The sequence below is a fragment of the Salmo salar genome, chromosome 13, assembly GCF_965601325.2.
Source record: "Salmo salar chromosome 13, fSalSal1, whole genome shotgun sequence".
NCBI classification, from domain to species: domain Eukaryota; kingdom Metazoa; phylum Chordata; class Actinopteri; order Salmoniformes; family Salmonidae; genus Salmo; species Salmo salar.
The window spans coordinates 35,062,142-35,076,760 of NC_138303.1; the positions used below are offsets into that span (position 1 = coordinate 35,062,142).

The 14,619-nt window shown below is 45.3% G+C and overlaps 1 protein-coding gene and 1 long non-coding RNA gene across 14 annotated transcripts in view; one reads left to right on the top strand and one right to left on the bottom strand.

Moving 5' to 3' along the window:
• The first annotated feature begins 681 nt into the window (after positions 1-681).
• On the top strand, positions 682-2,731 carry LOC145860034 (uncharacterized). Its single transcript, XR_014380030.1, has 2 exons — positions 682-1,061; positions 1,201-2,731. It is a non-coding gene; the product is annotated as an uncharacterized LOC145860034 (long non-coding RNA).
• Positions 2,643-14,619, bottom strand: part of LOC106566912 (ankyrin repeat and SAM domain-containing protein 1A) — a 112,677-nt gene continuing 100,700 nt past the window's right edge. For 7 of the 13 annotated variants that reach the window (XM_082960011.1, XM_082960009.1, XM_082960008.1 and 4 more), the window contains 9 exons: positions 12,838-12,936; positions 12,588-12,734; positions 12,048-12,464; positions 11,865-11,936; positions 11,570-11,656; positions 11,057-11,194; positions 9,477-9,659; positions 8,047-8,154; positions 2,643-7,293 (listed from right to left, as the gene is read on the bottom strand). In XM_082960011.1, coding sequence (XP_082816137.1) covers positions 7,171-7,293; positions 8,047-8,154; positions 9,477-9,659; positions 11,057-11,194; positions 11,570-11,656; positions 11,865-11,936; positions 12,048-12,464; positions 12,588-12,734; positions 12,838-12,936 — 1,374 coding nt within the window. In that variant the 3' untranslated portion in view covers positions 2,643-7,170. The remainder of the gene's footprint in view (positions 7,294-8,046; positions 8,155-9,476; positions 9,660-11,056; positions 11,195-11,569; positions 11,657-11,864; positions 11,937-12,047; positions 12,465-12,587; positions 12,735-12,837; positions 12,937-14,619) is intronic. The other 6 variants (XM_082960014.1, XM_082960012.1, XM_014135506.3 and 3 more) reach the window with 5 other exon arrangements.

A 14,619-nucleotide genomic window follows, 5' to 3' on the forward strand; every position in this document is an offset into this window, starting at 1 on the left:
ACAATTAATCTTGATGGTTGTACAGTCATCTCAAATAAAACTGTGATGGACCTTGCCGTTACTCTGGACCCTGATCTCTCTTTTGACGAACATATCAAGAATGTTTCAAGGACAGCTTTTTTCCACATTCGTAACAGTGCAAAAATCAGAAACTTTCTGTCCAAAAATGATGCAGAAAAATGTATTCATGCTTTTGTCACTTCTAGATTAGACTACTGCAATGCTCTACTTTCCGGCTACCCGGATAAAGCACTAAATAAACTTCAGTTAGTGCTAATCACGGCTGCTAGAATCTTGACTAGAACCCCAAAATTTGATCATATCACTCCAGTGCTAGCCTCGCTACACTGGCTTCCTGTTAAGGCTAGGGCTGATTAAGGTTTTACTGCTACCCTACGTACAAAACATTACATGGGCTTGCTCCTACCTATCTTTCCAATTTGGTCCTGCTGTACATACCTACACTTACGCTACGGTCACAAGACGCAGGCCTCCTTGCTGTCCCTAGAATTTCTAAGCAAACGGCTGGAGGCAGGGCTTTCTCCTATAGAGTTTCATTTTTATGGAATGGTCTGCTTATCCATGTGAGAGACGCAGACTCGGTCTTGACCTTTAAGTCTTTATTACAGACTCATCTCTTCAGTAGGTTCTATGATTGAGTGTAGTCTGGCCCAGGGGTGTGAAGGTGAACGGAAAGGTTCCCCTCTCCCCACTGGCATTCTCTGCCTCTAACCCTATTACAGGGGCTGAGTCACTGGCTTACTGGTGCTCTTCCATGCTGTCCCTAGGAGGGGTGCGTCACTTGAGTGGGTTGAATCACTGACGTGATCTTCCTGTCGGGTTGGCGCCCCCCTCGGGTTCGTGCCGTGGGGGAGATCTTCGTGGGCTATACTTGGCCTTGTCTCAGGGTAGTAGGTTGGTGGTTGAAGATATCCCTCTAGTGGTGTGGGGGCTGTGCTTTGGCAAAGTGGGTGGTGTTATATCCTGCCTGTTTGGCCCTGTCCGGGGGTATCGTCGGACAGGGCCACAGTGTCTCCCGACCCCTCCTGTCTCAGCCTCCAGTATGTATTCTGCAATAGTTTGTGTCGGGGGCTAGGGTCAGTCTGTTATATCTGGAGTATTTATCCTGTCTTATCCGATGTCCTGTGTGATTTTAAGTATGCTCCCTCTAATTCTCTCTCCTTTTCGCTCTCTTCTCAGAGGACCTGAGCCCTAGGACCATGCCTCAGGACTACCTGGCCTGATGACTCCTTGCTGTCCCCAGTCTACCTGGTCATGCTGCTGCTCCAGTTTCAACTGTTATGCCTGTGGCTATGGAACCCTGACCTGTTCACTGGACGTGCTACCTTGTCCTGGACCTGCTGTTTTGGACTCTCTCTCTCTCTACCGCACCTGCTGTCTCTAACTCTGAATGATTGGCTATGAAAAGCCAACTGACATTTACTCATGAGGTGCTGACCTGTTGCAACCACTGTGATTATTATTATTTGACCCTGCTGGTCATCTATGAATGTTTGAACATCTTGGCCACGTTTTGTTATAATCTCCACCCGGCACAGCCAGAGGAATACTGGCCACCCATCAGAGCCTGGTTCCTCTAGGTTTCTTCCTAGGTTCTGGCATTTCTAGGGAGTTTGTCCTGTGCTTCTACATCTGCATTGCTTGCTGTTTGGGATTTAGGCTTGGTTTCTGTACAGCACTTTGTGACATCGGCTTATGTAAAAAGGGCTTCATAAATACATTTAATTGATTGAGCTTTATCTCGAAAAATACCGGCACTCTCGTTTTGCATTGCAGTGCGCCGGATAGGTGGAGATTTCACTTAAGAACCAATAGATGGTCTAAAATGTGCAAGCTCTGCCCACTCAGGGCGATGCAAAACTAACGCCCACCCTTCATCACAGTCACTGGTTTGCCTTTCCCCTTCACATACAAGCTCTTACAGGTTTGACACCCGATCATAGATTCATTTTAGACTACACAAGCTTACAAACAATTACAATGGCAAAGTCAAATTGTTTGTAAGCTTGTGTAGTTTAAAATGAATCTATGATCGTATGCTATCCATTTGTTTTTTTTGTATGCTGTTCTTTGTATGCCATTTTTATATTTGAGAATTAACCAATGATATTAGGCCACACTTGGCCATGATTACAGACACCTGTGTGTCTTTTGACACTATATAAACGAGTCATCTCACAGTGTTTGTGATCATACCCTGATGAAGACAGCTTGGCTGTCGAAACGTTGGATATTACATTTTTGCATCTGAGCTCCTAGAGTGTGCGGCTCTCCCTTATTTTTTAGTTTTCTACTCCGCTAGCCAGCACCTCGCCTTAATAGGTGTGTGTTTCTTTTTCTTCTAGATTCTTCAGTAAACATTAACCACTGAAGTCCAATGGGGATTTCACTTTGGTAACTGTCTGAATATCAAATTGAATGTGTCAGTAGATGCAACACCAAGCCTGTCAGGTAACCTTGCATGCTAAGACGTGATCATGTTGGTTCATCATACTGTCATCATTACCTTTTCTCTGTCTTGTGACTACACACATTTAATCAGAGCCTATAGTACTAAGAACAGTATGAAATTCTTCATGGCTGAATGATTGTCAAGTACATAGAAAAAAAGACCAGAGGAATCTGGTTCATCATTTCTTCATTTATTAGTTGTACAATTCTGAAAAATAATAATCATAAAAAAGGACTGGAAGCCCAAGGTCATTTACAATCTTTTTTCTTTGTTTCTGTAGTGATGTCCCTCTGAGTTCTTTCTCTCAGCCTGTTTTCAGATCGTTGGGTATTGTTGGAATCAGGGTGAAACTTTGAACATTGTTATACTCAGAAGTATAGGAACATTAGGTACTAAAGAGGAGTGCCATAAAGAAGCTTGGGGGGGGGGGGCTGAGTGCAGGGAACACGATTTCATGTGGCAGTACTGATAAGGGGAGAAACCGTTGAAGGCTCATATCACTTAGTTCCCTGCTTAGCAAGAATGATGCAATGTTTAGCGATAAGGAGACCACCCGAAGTGGGGTATGAATACTACCACTGGGGAAGCCATGTCGGTGTCTGAATTACAGCTGTATCAACCCTTTGGGAAGAATTAAACTTGGTTAAGCTTCTCTAGTGTCCGTGAGTTATTTACTAAAAATTAGAACCTAACAGTATCATGATATGTAGAACTTAATAAGACAGTCCTTTTTCGACAAATGTGGCAAAACAATTCCATACGTACATACATATATATAGATATCTATAAAAACAAAATCATTCAAGTATCAAAATACAGACTGCTAGAGATTAATTTACAATCCAATATCATTGTTATCATAGTCTTCATCAATATCATCAGAATAGTCCCATTGTACTACCCATGATCCTTATGTGCAAACGCGGAGACAGGACCAGGTTGATGGCTGCAGGTGCTCACATCAACCAGCTAAAGACAGCTGTATCATATAGAGTGAGTACCATATAGCTAGTCTATGTACCCACAGAGGCTCAACACTCCAGCTGACCACAGAGTACCCAAAACAGTCAACGTACCAGGAGAGATACCATATGGCTAGAAAACACTGTGTACCATATTGTACCTACAATCTTACAGGACTGGTTTTCTGGATTGACTAGTTTAAAATGAATCAAATGGAATCAGGGGGAATAAAATGGCATCACAGTACCTCCTAACAGGTCCTATAGTTTCCAGTAACTGAACAGTTTAAACATACAAAAAGACACTCCCCCTGTTTTTAAAAGTTGCTGTAGTGTCAGTTGAACAGCCCTCCAAACTTCATCCATGTCAGATTATTCCTCCTGTACACTATTACATTAACTATCACACTTCTGTATGTTATGAATGACAAAAGGAAGATAAAGCGATGCTTTGATGTAACTGACCCGGTGCTTGAATGGATGGACATGAGAAAGCCTGTGAGTGTACTGCTGCATCTCGCATTGTAATTATTCTACCCAGTCGTACCCTAGTGAGTATAGCATACCGAGGACAACTTTAATGCATTCCTTTATCTAAATCTGTCTCCCATTTCCCACTGAGATATCCAGGTAGATCTCTACTTCTTTTCTCCAAAATATATTTTTATGTTGATTACTACTGTCTGTACCTTAATAAAATTCCCTGTCAGAGTAAACCGTAGCTTAGCGTAGCCCTCAGCGAAGACACATATAAGGGTATGGGAAAGGCCCCTCTGAGGGATCGATCAAGAGAAGCATCCATCTTCAACTCTCATGGAACGGATACACAAGTCACAAAATGTCAGGGAAAAACAACATCTGGGAACATGACACTCTCAAACCCCCATAGATAAAATACACTGTCTGAACAGCATTCACTGGCCTGTCAAGGATAAACATGTTTTCATTTGTAAAAATAAAAAAAAAAAAATAAAAAAAAGGAAAAGGAGGGATGTTAAAGTCGAGTGCTTCACATTGAAGGAGAGATGCCTACCAAACAAACACCCACCTTTCAGTCTCTGGATAACTGACCAAGCTTTGACATATTGAGTCCATTTTCCAGTGTAAGTAAGTGGATGCAGTGAGGATATTGGTTGTTTGGGCCTACTGCTTGGGGGCTGACTTCCTGTCTGTGTGATACAGAGCTACAGCGCTGACCCCTGGAGCTGAACACCACAGTGGAGGTGAGAAGGAGTGGAGCATGAGGAGAGGGCCAGGGGTGTCAGAGAGGAGGTAGGGCCTTCCTGGTGTATGCAAGCATATCTCCAGTGGTACTGGTAGGAAGGGTGCATGGAAAGTGGCCTTTCTCATGGTTCCAAAAATGCATCCTGCCCCACAACATAACCCCATGGGTATGGGTCACCCCTGACCTCTCACTCTGGCTGGGTGTCTGGTCATGGTAGTCAGCTACATGGGAAGGGAGACACACACCAACACAGCACTGGGGTTAAAATAATGTAAAAACATAACTGAGCCAACTGAAAACAAAATGGCGTAGATATAAAAAAACAGATTTTTCTAGATAATGATTAAATTCTGCTTCCACGTTAGCACTGAATATCGACTGAGGCAGGGTGAATAGTAAAAGAAACACAGACAGTCATTAATGACAACATGATGAACACAAAGGAGAAACTGTATGAGTAGTGAAAATGAAAGGGAAAGAAGGAAAGTCCCCTATTTCACTGTTTACTTTCAACAGACATTGGGTTGATTACATCTTGGCACTATTTGGAATATGGCGATGAGTTAGAAATTTAGATCGATGCAGAGTGACTTGATTTCAAATGAAAAAACACTGAATGCACTATACCTAAAGTATAGCAACATTATGTAATGCTGTACTCTTAATCTTTATACATCAGCCTCTTTTTAACCACAGTGGATGGATTAGATGCCAACTAAACAGAACGTGCCTTGACAAGGTTATGCCTTCATCTTTCAGTCCATTAAGACATGCTTGGATTAGGAAAGATGGATGGTACAGCAGTTTATTCTTTTGACGCATTTCACCTAACCACTCGTCTCCAGTGAGAGATTTGATGAGCTCCCCTCCTCATTAAGGTTAATATAACCGATCAGCCCTATATTGACGGATCTACCGGCTAGGCTGGCTAATTAGACTGAAACCGTCACCCAAGTCTATTACTGGTGGCTAGAGCAGAATTCATGCATTTTGGCTCATAATCTATTGAATAAACAGTCAATTTAAGTTCTCGTCATATCATCTTTGACGCACATATTTCCCCAGCATCCAAGCATTCACAAATGTTTCATGACACTCCAAATAAGGATTGCACTAGATATCAAATTCTCAGTCAAAGAGCAAGGCATGCTCAGATTGATTTCCCACATTGCTGTCTATAACAGTGAGGACATCTATGTAGGACACTATGATCTGTTTGAACCTCTGTGTCCTATCTATCCCCCATCAATGTTAACTCCATTAGTTACCAGTAGAGATCTCCTCCTATCACAGTGCTGGACTCTAGACTACTTTGGCAGCATAACACAGAGTGCCAGTTTCCCAGACTCCGATTAAGTATGGGAAACCGACACAAAGACTGAAAATAAATCAGACAGGATACGCATCAACATGCCCTTCCCTCTGTTAACCCAAATGGACCAATCCTAGGTTGGGCTTAGGGTTTAGTCCAGAGTGGTCTTCCATCCCCTTGCAGAGAAACAGGCAATGTTCCTACTAATGTGCATAGAACTACAACAATGGAACAGGGAGTCTCTCACAGATCTTTTGGAAACAATGTTCATCCAGGTATGTGATCCTTCGCTGTAGAGAATATTTTTTTTCTTTTTCTGAGCACTGGAGTCAGGAGTTTAAAGTTCAGAAAACAAGGAAGGGGAAAGTTCTTCAAGAGCACCTCACAGTGGCCGTCGCCTGGTAGAGCAGTAAAAGCACCCAGAGGAGAAAACAAGATTGATTAATAAAAGAAAGGAAAAAGAAAGGAGGGATAGATGGAGAGAAAAATGAAGGATTGTCCTAAGAGAGTTTGGGGGATAGTAGTTTGTAAGAGGGAAAGAGGAATGGTGAGGAGTGGGGAGGTAGGTAGGTAGAATGGAGATAGCAGCCACTGAACAAACTTAATCAGACTGGATTTGTGGATTACATTAGCTGTCCTACACACATCATAGCTAGGGTACTGAATAACAGCACCATACATTAAAACAGGTTAAGCAGAACAAACAGTGTCAATGTGAGGGAAGTGGAAGGACAAGGTAGAGTATCATGCTTCACAGAGGCAAGGGGAACCAAATGCCTAGGAACATACTGTACGATGATCACAGAGCAATGATTCAGGGCCCAGAGGAGTCAGCAGTTTAACACAGCGAAAAGGAGCAGGGACCAGGGTGTAGTCCAGGAGGTTGTCCAGTTAGTCCCCACAAACAGATCTGTGGTCAGGGGGAGAGGCAGTGGCGAGGCAAGGACAGAAGAGGCAGGTCTCATAATGGTAGACTGAATAACAGACCAGGGGAAGGAGAGAAGTTGAGTCTTTCAGCAGACAGAGGAGAGGAGGTGGAGGCAGAGGAGGGCAGGCAGGAGGGTTCTGGCCCAGAGAAAGAGGCAGGATGCAGAGTCACAGTGAAAGGCACACAGAAGGAGGAGGAGGAAAGGTACAGTAAGTCAGAAGGTCAAGCTCAGGGTCAAAGGGGAGAGGGCAGGAGAGGTGTCAGGTCCACTCAGAATATGGTGGTCTCGTACTTAGTGCTGATGGTCCTCTTGGAGTCTTTAGGGACAGGGTCCACCAGCCACGTGGTGCTGCTCTGGGACTGGGAGTCCACTTCCAGCTCCAACGGGTCCACCTGGTGGGGTAGGACACAGAGGGGGCTCAGATACAGGATTTGACACTTTAGGGTGAGAGAGTCAACAGACAAATAAATGCAATTAGTGTGCTGAATTACATGTTAGTCATTCTAAGATCACGGTGTGGTGAAATCCTGCACGGAGCCTGCCTGGCGCCCAAACAAAATCTATCTTTACTCCTCTCTAACAATACCGCTACAACAGTTTATTGTGCCTGAACATGTTGTGCAAACAGAGAGATCATGACAGGAACTGATGACTCATTGAAGCACAGTAAAATGTACTAAGTGTGAGTAAGAAAACCTTAACAGAGGAACCAGTGAGGACCAAGATATACCACATCACATCAGCAAATCAAGTGTGATTCCCAACCTGGAATGTTCATACCAGTAGGGGGCGCCCAAGGGCTTTACAACTATCAAGGGGTCCAGTAAAGAACAACACAGTAACCAACAGAGAGTTGATGGTGTCTCAACATGACGTCATCTTTTGAAAGAAAGAAAATCATGTGACTCCAGGTTGAGAACCCCATTGAGACAAAAATAGAGAAGAAATGAGGCGTGAAGAGGAGAGACAAAGGAGTAATGTGGATGGATTGAAGGGGAGGAGAGAAACGTGAGTTTTTGGTAAAGGATTGGTAATAGGGGAATCGATCAAGCCAAGGCAGTAACACATACAATTATGTAGAAAGGGTGGATGATCGAAGGATGAGGAAGGGGAGAAAGGATGAGGAGAGAGGGAGAGAACAGCACCTGGGCAACAGGGCTGGCAGAGTGGTGCAGTGGGAGGAATGAGGGACGGTGGGTGGTGCAGGTGAGACAGTAACAGCAGGAGCGACTGTCCAGCAGGGGAGGAGAGTCCTGGGAGAGACAGACAGGACAGACAGGAAGAGAGCGAGAGACAGACATTAACACAGGGGAAGTGAAAGGACAAGAGAGAGAAGAAATAAGAGAAGGCCAGGGAGGGTGGAACAACAGAATGGGGAGGACTGAAACAGAACAGGAAGAAGGGACAGATTATCACAACACCCTGCTTAGCCCAGTAACTGGGGGACATGAGATATGCTGATTTCAGGTATGTGTACCGATGGGAGGGATGGGAGTGGTACCTGTCATTTGATACCTCCTGCAGAGAAAGGCTTTACATAATGAAACCCCTCTGCTAATAGCGTCAGTATATAGCTATTAATCCCAAAGCACAGCTATGACGACGGTGTGGTTGCTTGTTTTTAGGGGTGTTCGTCATTGTGTTGCTTTCATGCTATGCCAAAATCACACAATTTTCCTAAGGGAAAGGATTGTGTATGAACACACCTTCTGTTTGTTATATATAATAAATAGTCCAAGCAGCCCTGTGATCATCACATTATCATTCAGTGGCACAGGAGGCTGGTGAGAGCAGGACAGCTCATAATAGTGGCTGGGATCTAGTGAATTGAATGGTACAGGTAGCTGCCAAAATAAAGAAACACTTGAGTAAATGAGGGATACAAAGTCAAATGAAAGCAGGTGCTTCCACACAGGTGTGATTCCTGAAATAATTAAGCAATTAAAACATCCCATCATGCTTAGGGTCATATATAAAAATGCCCGTTGCCCATTATTTTGGCTACCATGGCTAGAAGAAGAGATCTCAGTGACTTTGAAAGAGGGGTCTCAAAGGAGCAAACGGGGTTTAAAGTGTGGTGTGTGTCTCAGTCACCAGATCAACCCAATTGAACACTTATGAGAGATTCTGGAGCGGCGCCTGAGACAAAACACCAAATGATGGAATTTCTCGTGAAAGAATGGTGTGGCATTCCTCCAATAGAGTTCAAGACCCTTGTAGAATGTATGTTGAGGTGCATTGAAGCTGTTCTGGCTCGTGGTGCCCAACATTCTATTAAGACACTTTATGTTGGTGTTCCCTTTATTTTGGCAGTTACCTGTATCAAATGAATGGAAACCATGTGTTTCATACCATTCAATTTATTCCGTTCCAGCAATTACAATGAGCCCGTCCTCCCCAATTAAGGTACCACCAGCCGCATGTGTTCAGTGGCAATCCATTCCTTAATGTTTTAATGCTACTGGCAGATTTTCACAATGATGTGAGGAGCTGCAGGATCATTTTGATAAATGACTTGTTTGTTTCCTGTCCAAATCAGAAGAGAATTGTGTGTGTCCGCATGTGACAAACTCACCCCTGATTTTCTTACGCCACCCCGTGGTTTGGGAACGGGCCGGCTAGATTTGGTCTCGATGACCTCTGCCCCGGGGCCTGCTGGGATGCCCTGGTGTTGTTTGGTCCTCTGGGCCTGGAGAGCTAACTGATAGGCCACCTCAAATGCCTGTCCCAGCGTCAGGATGATTTCATAGGTCAGGTTCTACCAGAGGGGGTGGAGACAGAACGTAGAATCCTACTCAGTATTCTACTCCCTCCTCCGCTCTCTCATATCAACAGACACACAGACATCAGTGCTCCTGAATATGAACGCTGCTGCATCACTCAGATTGAAGTGGAGAAGTGAAGAGTAACTTCCAGGAGAGATGCTCTTAGTCAGACAATGGAATCTATGACTTCATTTGTTATGTTTATTTGCCTGCACCACTTTGTAAACAGACCCAACTCAATGGCAGGCAGAGCTGTCAGGTAGAGAGGAAGTGTAGCGAGACAGCAAGCTGTTCCCTGGCTGCAAACACCTGCTACTGCAAACCAACGGGGGCTGGCGCCGCATCACATTAAAACACACATTCTAATTAGTGGATAGGACCAGGTGAAGGTGACCACACACTCAGGACACTCAGGACCAGAGACTGAGACCAAAGCATTGGAGGGGTCTGTGTGTGTTTATTTGTACACCCCAAAAGTCCTTGATTTGATTGGCTTCCTCTGACACATACAGCACCCACTGGGCAGCTCAACCCACTCAAGTGAGACATAATTAAACACCAAACCCAGTCTTGTAAAGTTAAGTGACAAAACAACTCCACGCTAAGAAAAACAGAAACACCGCTTATTCCTGTGTGTCTCTGAGGAAATGTATTTCTGTTTATATCCTTTGATCTGATCTGGGATCTGTACTACTGTGTGGGCTGGTGAAAAATGAGCCTGTGGAGTCCAGTAGCAGCCTGGTCATTACTGTTTAAAAGCTTTGATCACATCTCAGGGTTATTATACTCCCCCACCTCAGATAGTCATCAGCAGACATGTCAGAAAGGTGGAACCAGCCATAAACAAACACCCATTGACTTGAATGGGGATGGTCATTCTATGAATTGTATTTCTATGTGACCAGACTCTAGTAGTCAGTCGGTGGCTTTCGATGACCCCTGCGGTATTATATTTGAGAAGCCTTAGAGTTTAGACAGATAATCAGTTATCATGAATGAATGGTGTGGTGGGGAATGAAGGCCATCAGCGTTGCCAAAGTGAGAAACCTCACAGTGACGTAAGCGGGTCGAGAAAGTAAAGATGACAGTGATGCAGTGCTGCTGCCAGTCAGTCACATCTCCTCTGAGGATTGAAGACGGTGGCTGGGAAGTATCCCATATGAGGACAAAAGAGAGGATATCAGGGAGGAACTATGCTCTGTGGACAGGACAGGGCAACAGTGTCTCTGCATGGAATTGTCACACCGCAGGGCAATATTTCAGCAGTAGAGCTATTATGAGCAGTCTGAAGTTGGATGTATTCTGCAACTAATCCAATAGCATAGTATACAATGAAGTCACGGCAGGCTAGAGTAGATGAGTGGGCTAATGTGTAAGCAGGTATTCTCACCACGTCCACCGTGCTGAACACATGGCAGTAGTGGTGGTTGGTCTGCAGGTCCTTGGTGATGTAGGCAAACGTGCACAGATCCTCTGGGTCCTGGGCCGCGCACGAGATGTTCCGGATTTCATGTTCTGCAATGATGTTCTGTATTTGGAGGAGGAACCAAGATTAATGTGGAGTCACAGCGGCAATAACACCAACCACTTTCACATCTCCATCATGGGAAAAAATGGTTAATATGACACCTAACAAGTTCAACCTTCAACCTCGACCTACTGCCCTATTAAAGGACTATCTGTCATGTCTATGACTCACTTAATAGACAGGGGTGAAATTTAGTAGGAGAGAGAGGGTTGGGCTGGATCAATGTGACAGGTGAGGTGTGATACTGGGCTGCTTCCTCTGGTGTCTAGCCTCCATGGCTGGGGTGTGTGTATGAGAGAGACTCATCTGTCTAGTTGCCAGATATCACTGTATGGATCAGGCCTAAGGTGAAAAGGGGGCACCCCGCCAACCAACCTTATTGGCCGCGTCAATGAACTTCACCCCTTTATAGGTGATGGAGAGGACGATGGTGGGGACCTTCTTCATCTGCTCTGTTGACCTCTGAGAGACAGAGATGTATAGCATGAAAAGGAGAACATTAACTTGGGTCCTTGTAATCAGGAAAGCGCAGGTCCCAATGAAGAGCAACAGCTGGTACAATGAATCAGATTTAAGACAATACAAGTTGCAACAAAGGGGAGAAAAATCAACAGATATAAGCTGAAATGTTAGATAACAGTCTCTCTGGAGAAACAGAGGCTAGACCTACCCTCATTTTGGCACAGGCATCCTGGGTGGAATCGGTCCCCCGTAGCTCCTTGATGAGCATAGATCCCAGGTACTGGAGAGAGGAGAGGGGAGAGCAGGAAATTAATATAGTAGTACAGAGAGTGGGACACCATCTGTATTAAAGAAAGCCATTAGTGAGTTACAACAGGAAGAGAGCCCTTACATTGGCTTCATATCCACAGGATTCAAATATGAGCTTCTCAGGCTGGTGGTGCCAGTTCTGTACAGGTGTGTAGGGTGCTGCCAGGCTGGGGGGTCGCAGGGTCAGACGAGGCTCACGATGCCGCTCCTCATACCTCTCATGTGATCGGTGTCGTTCACTGCGGGAACGGTGGGGGGACACATCGTATTCGGGGTCAGGCCCCTTCCTCCCCCCAGGCTCCCCCAGGGGCAGGATGGGGTCCATGGAGTGGCCCGTATAGGAGTCCATGTGACTGATGGGAGAGGAGGTCTGGGATACCAGGTCCTGACACCTGATCTGGGACAGGCGGGGGGGCTTGACAGGAGGTTCCTCATAAGGCTGCTCTGCCAGCGAGGCGATGATCCGTTTCCTGTGTCCCAGCAGGGAGATCTTCAGCACCTGGAGAGACACAAGTAAAAACAACCATAGAGCATGTTGCCATTTGGCACATATTAACTATTGAATTAAATAGCTACTTCGAAATGTTCTCGCTCAAACTACATTTCAGAGAGACACACTCACGTTGACAATCTCCAGTTCCCACAAGTTCTTGACACAGTCGAGGCTACGGTATCCGCTGGACAGGAAGCTGTGTTGGTACTCCTGCAGGCCCAGGAGGTCCAGCCAGGAGGACAGAGAGTTGCTGCCGTCGCAGCCCAGGGCCTTCACCTGCAGGGGGAGACTCACAGTCACACAATGATCACTTCACACAGTCAGGGCCAGTCACACTAACTAGTAGCGCTATAATGCTGCAAGGGGGCCATGGGGGAACCTTAGGTAGGGATCGAGCTGCATGCAGGATCTTCCTCCGATGTCCTGGGTCTGTGATGCCTATCTCCCTGAGGTCCTGATCCTCCATCACATTACTGCCCTGTAACAGAGAGAGCGGAAGGTCAGGTTAGAATGACATACATCACAATGATCCTACCGACATGGTCTCAACGTCGCCATAACGCCAGGCTTAGCTGCAGACAAGGAATTGGATAACACAATGATTCATTCAATGGAGGTAGTGGTTTTCTCCATACAATCAATGGAACTCTAACGCAGCCTCTTAGTGTTGGAGGGCTTTTAGGTTAAATCCAACACAATAAAACGGGACTAAGACGCAACATATGGTTGGTTATTGATCTACCTGCCCAGATGCTGTCATTGCGAAAAGAAGGGGTCAATTCCTCTGGGGTGTCAAGAACTTTGACTCTCCTCCCCCATAGAGTTCACATACTGTACAGTTGACTACAGCACTGAAATAAACGTCAATACATTAAATGAAATGTAATTTAAGTGTATGGGGGAGGGAGGGAGACGGGCATTAGAAAGTCCCACACAATACCATCTACAGTCCCACACAATACCATCTACAGTCCCACACAATACCATCTACAGTCCCACACAATACCATCTACAGTCCCACACAATACCATCTACAGTCCCACACAATACCATCTACAGTCCCACACAATACCATCTACAGTCCCACACAATACCATCTACAGTCCCACACAATACTATCTACAGTCCCACACAATACCATCTACAGTCCCACACAATACCATCTACAGTCCCACACAAGACCATCTACAGTCCCACACAATACCATCTACAGTCCCACACAATACCATCTACAGTCCCACACAATACAATTTACAGTCCCACACAATACCATCTACAGTCCCACACAATACCATCTACAGTCCCACACAATACCATCTACAGTCCCACACAATACCATCTACAGTCCCACACAATACCATCTACAGTCCCACACAATACCATCTACAGTCCCACACAATACCATTTACAGTCCCACACAATACCATCTACAGTCCCACACAATACCATCTACAGTCCCACACAATACCATCTACAGTCCCACACAATACCATCTACAGTCCCACACAATACCATCTACAGTCCCACACAATACCATCTACAGTCCCACACAATACCATCTACAGTCCCACACAATACCATCTACAGTCCCACACAAGACCATCTACAGTCCCACACAAGACCATCTACAGTCCCACACAATACCATCTACAGTCCCACACAATACCATCTACAGTCCCACACAATACCATCTACAGTCCCACACAATACTATCTACAGTCCCACACAATACCATCTACAGTCCCACACAATACCATCTACAGTCCCACACAATACCATCTACAGTCCCACACAATACCATCTACAGTCCCACACAATACCATCTACAGTCCCACACAATACCATCTACAGTCCCACACAATACCATCTACAGTCCCACACAATACCATCTACAGTCCCACACAATACCATCTACAGGCCCACACAATACCATCTACAGTCCCACACAATACCATCTACAGTCCCACACAATACCATCTACAGTCCCACACAATACTATCTACAGTCCCACACAATACCATCTACAGTCCCACACAATACCATCTACAGTCCCACACAAGACCATCTACAGTCCCACACAAGACCATCTACAGTCCCACACATCTACAGTCCCACACAATACCATCTACAGTCCCACACAATACCATCTACAGTCCCACAC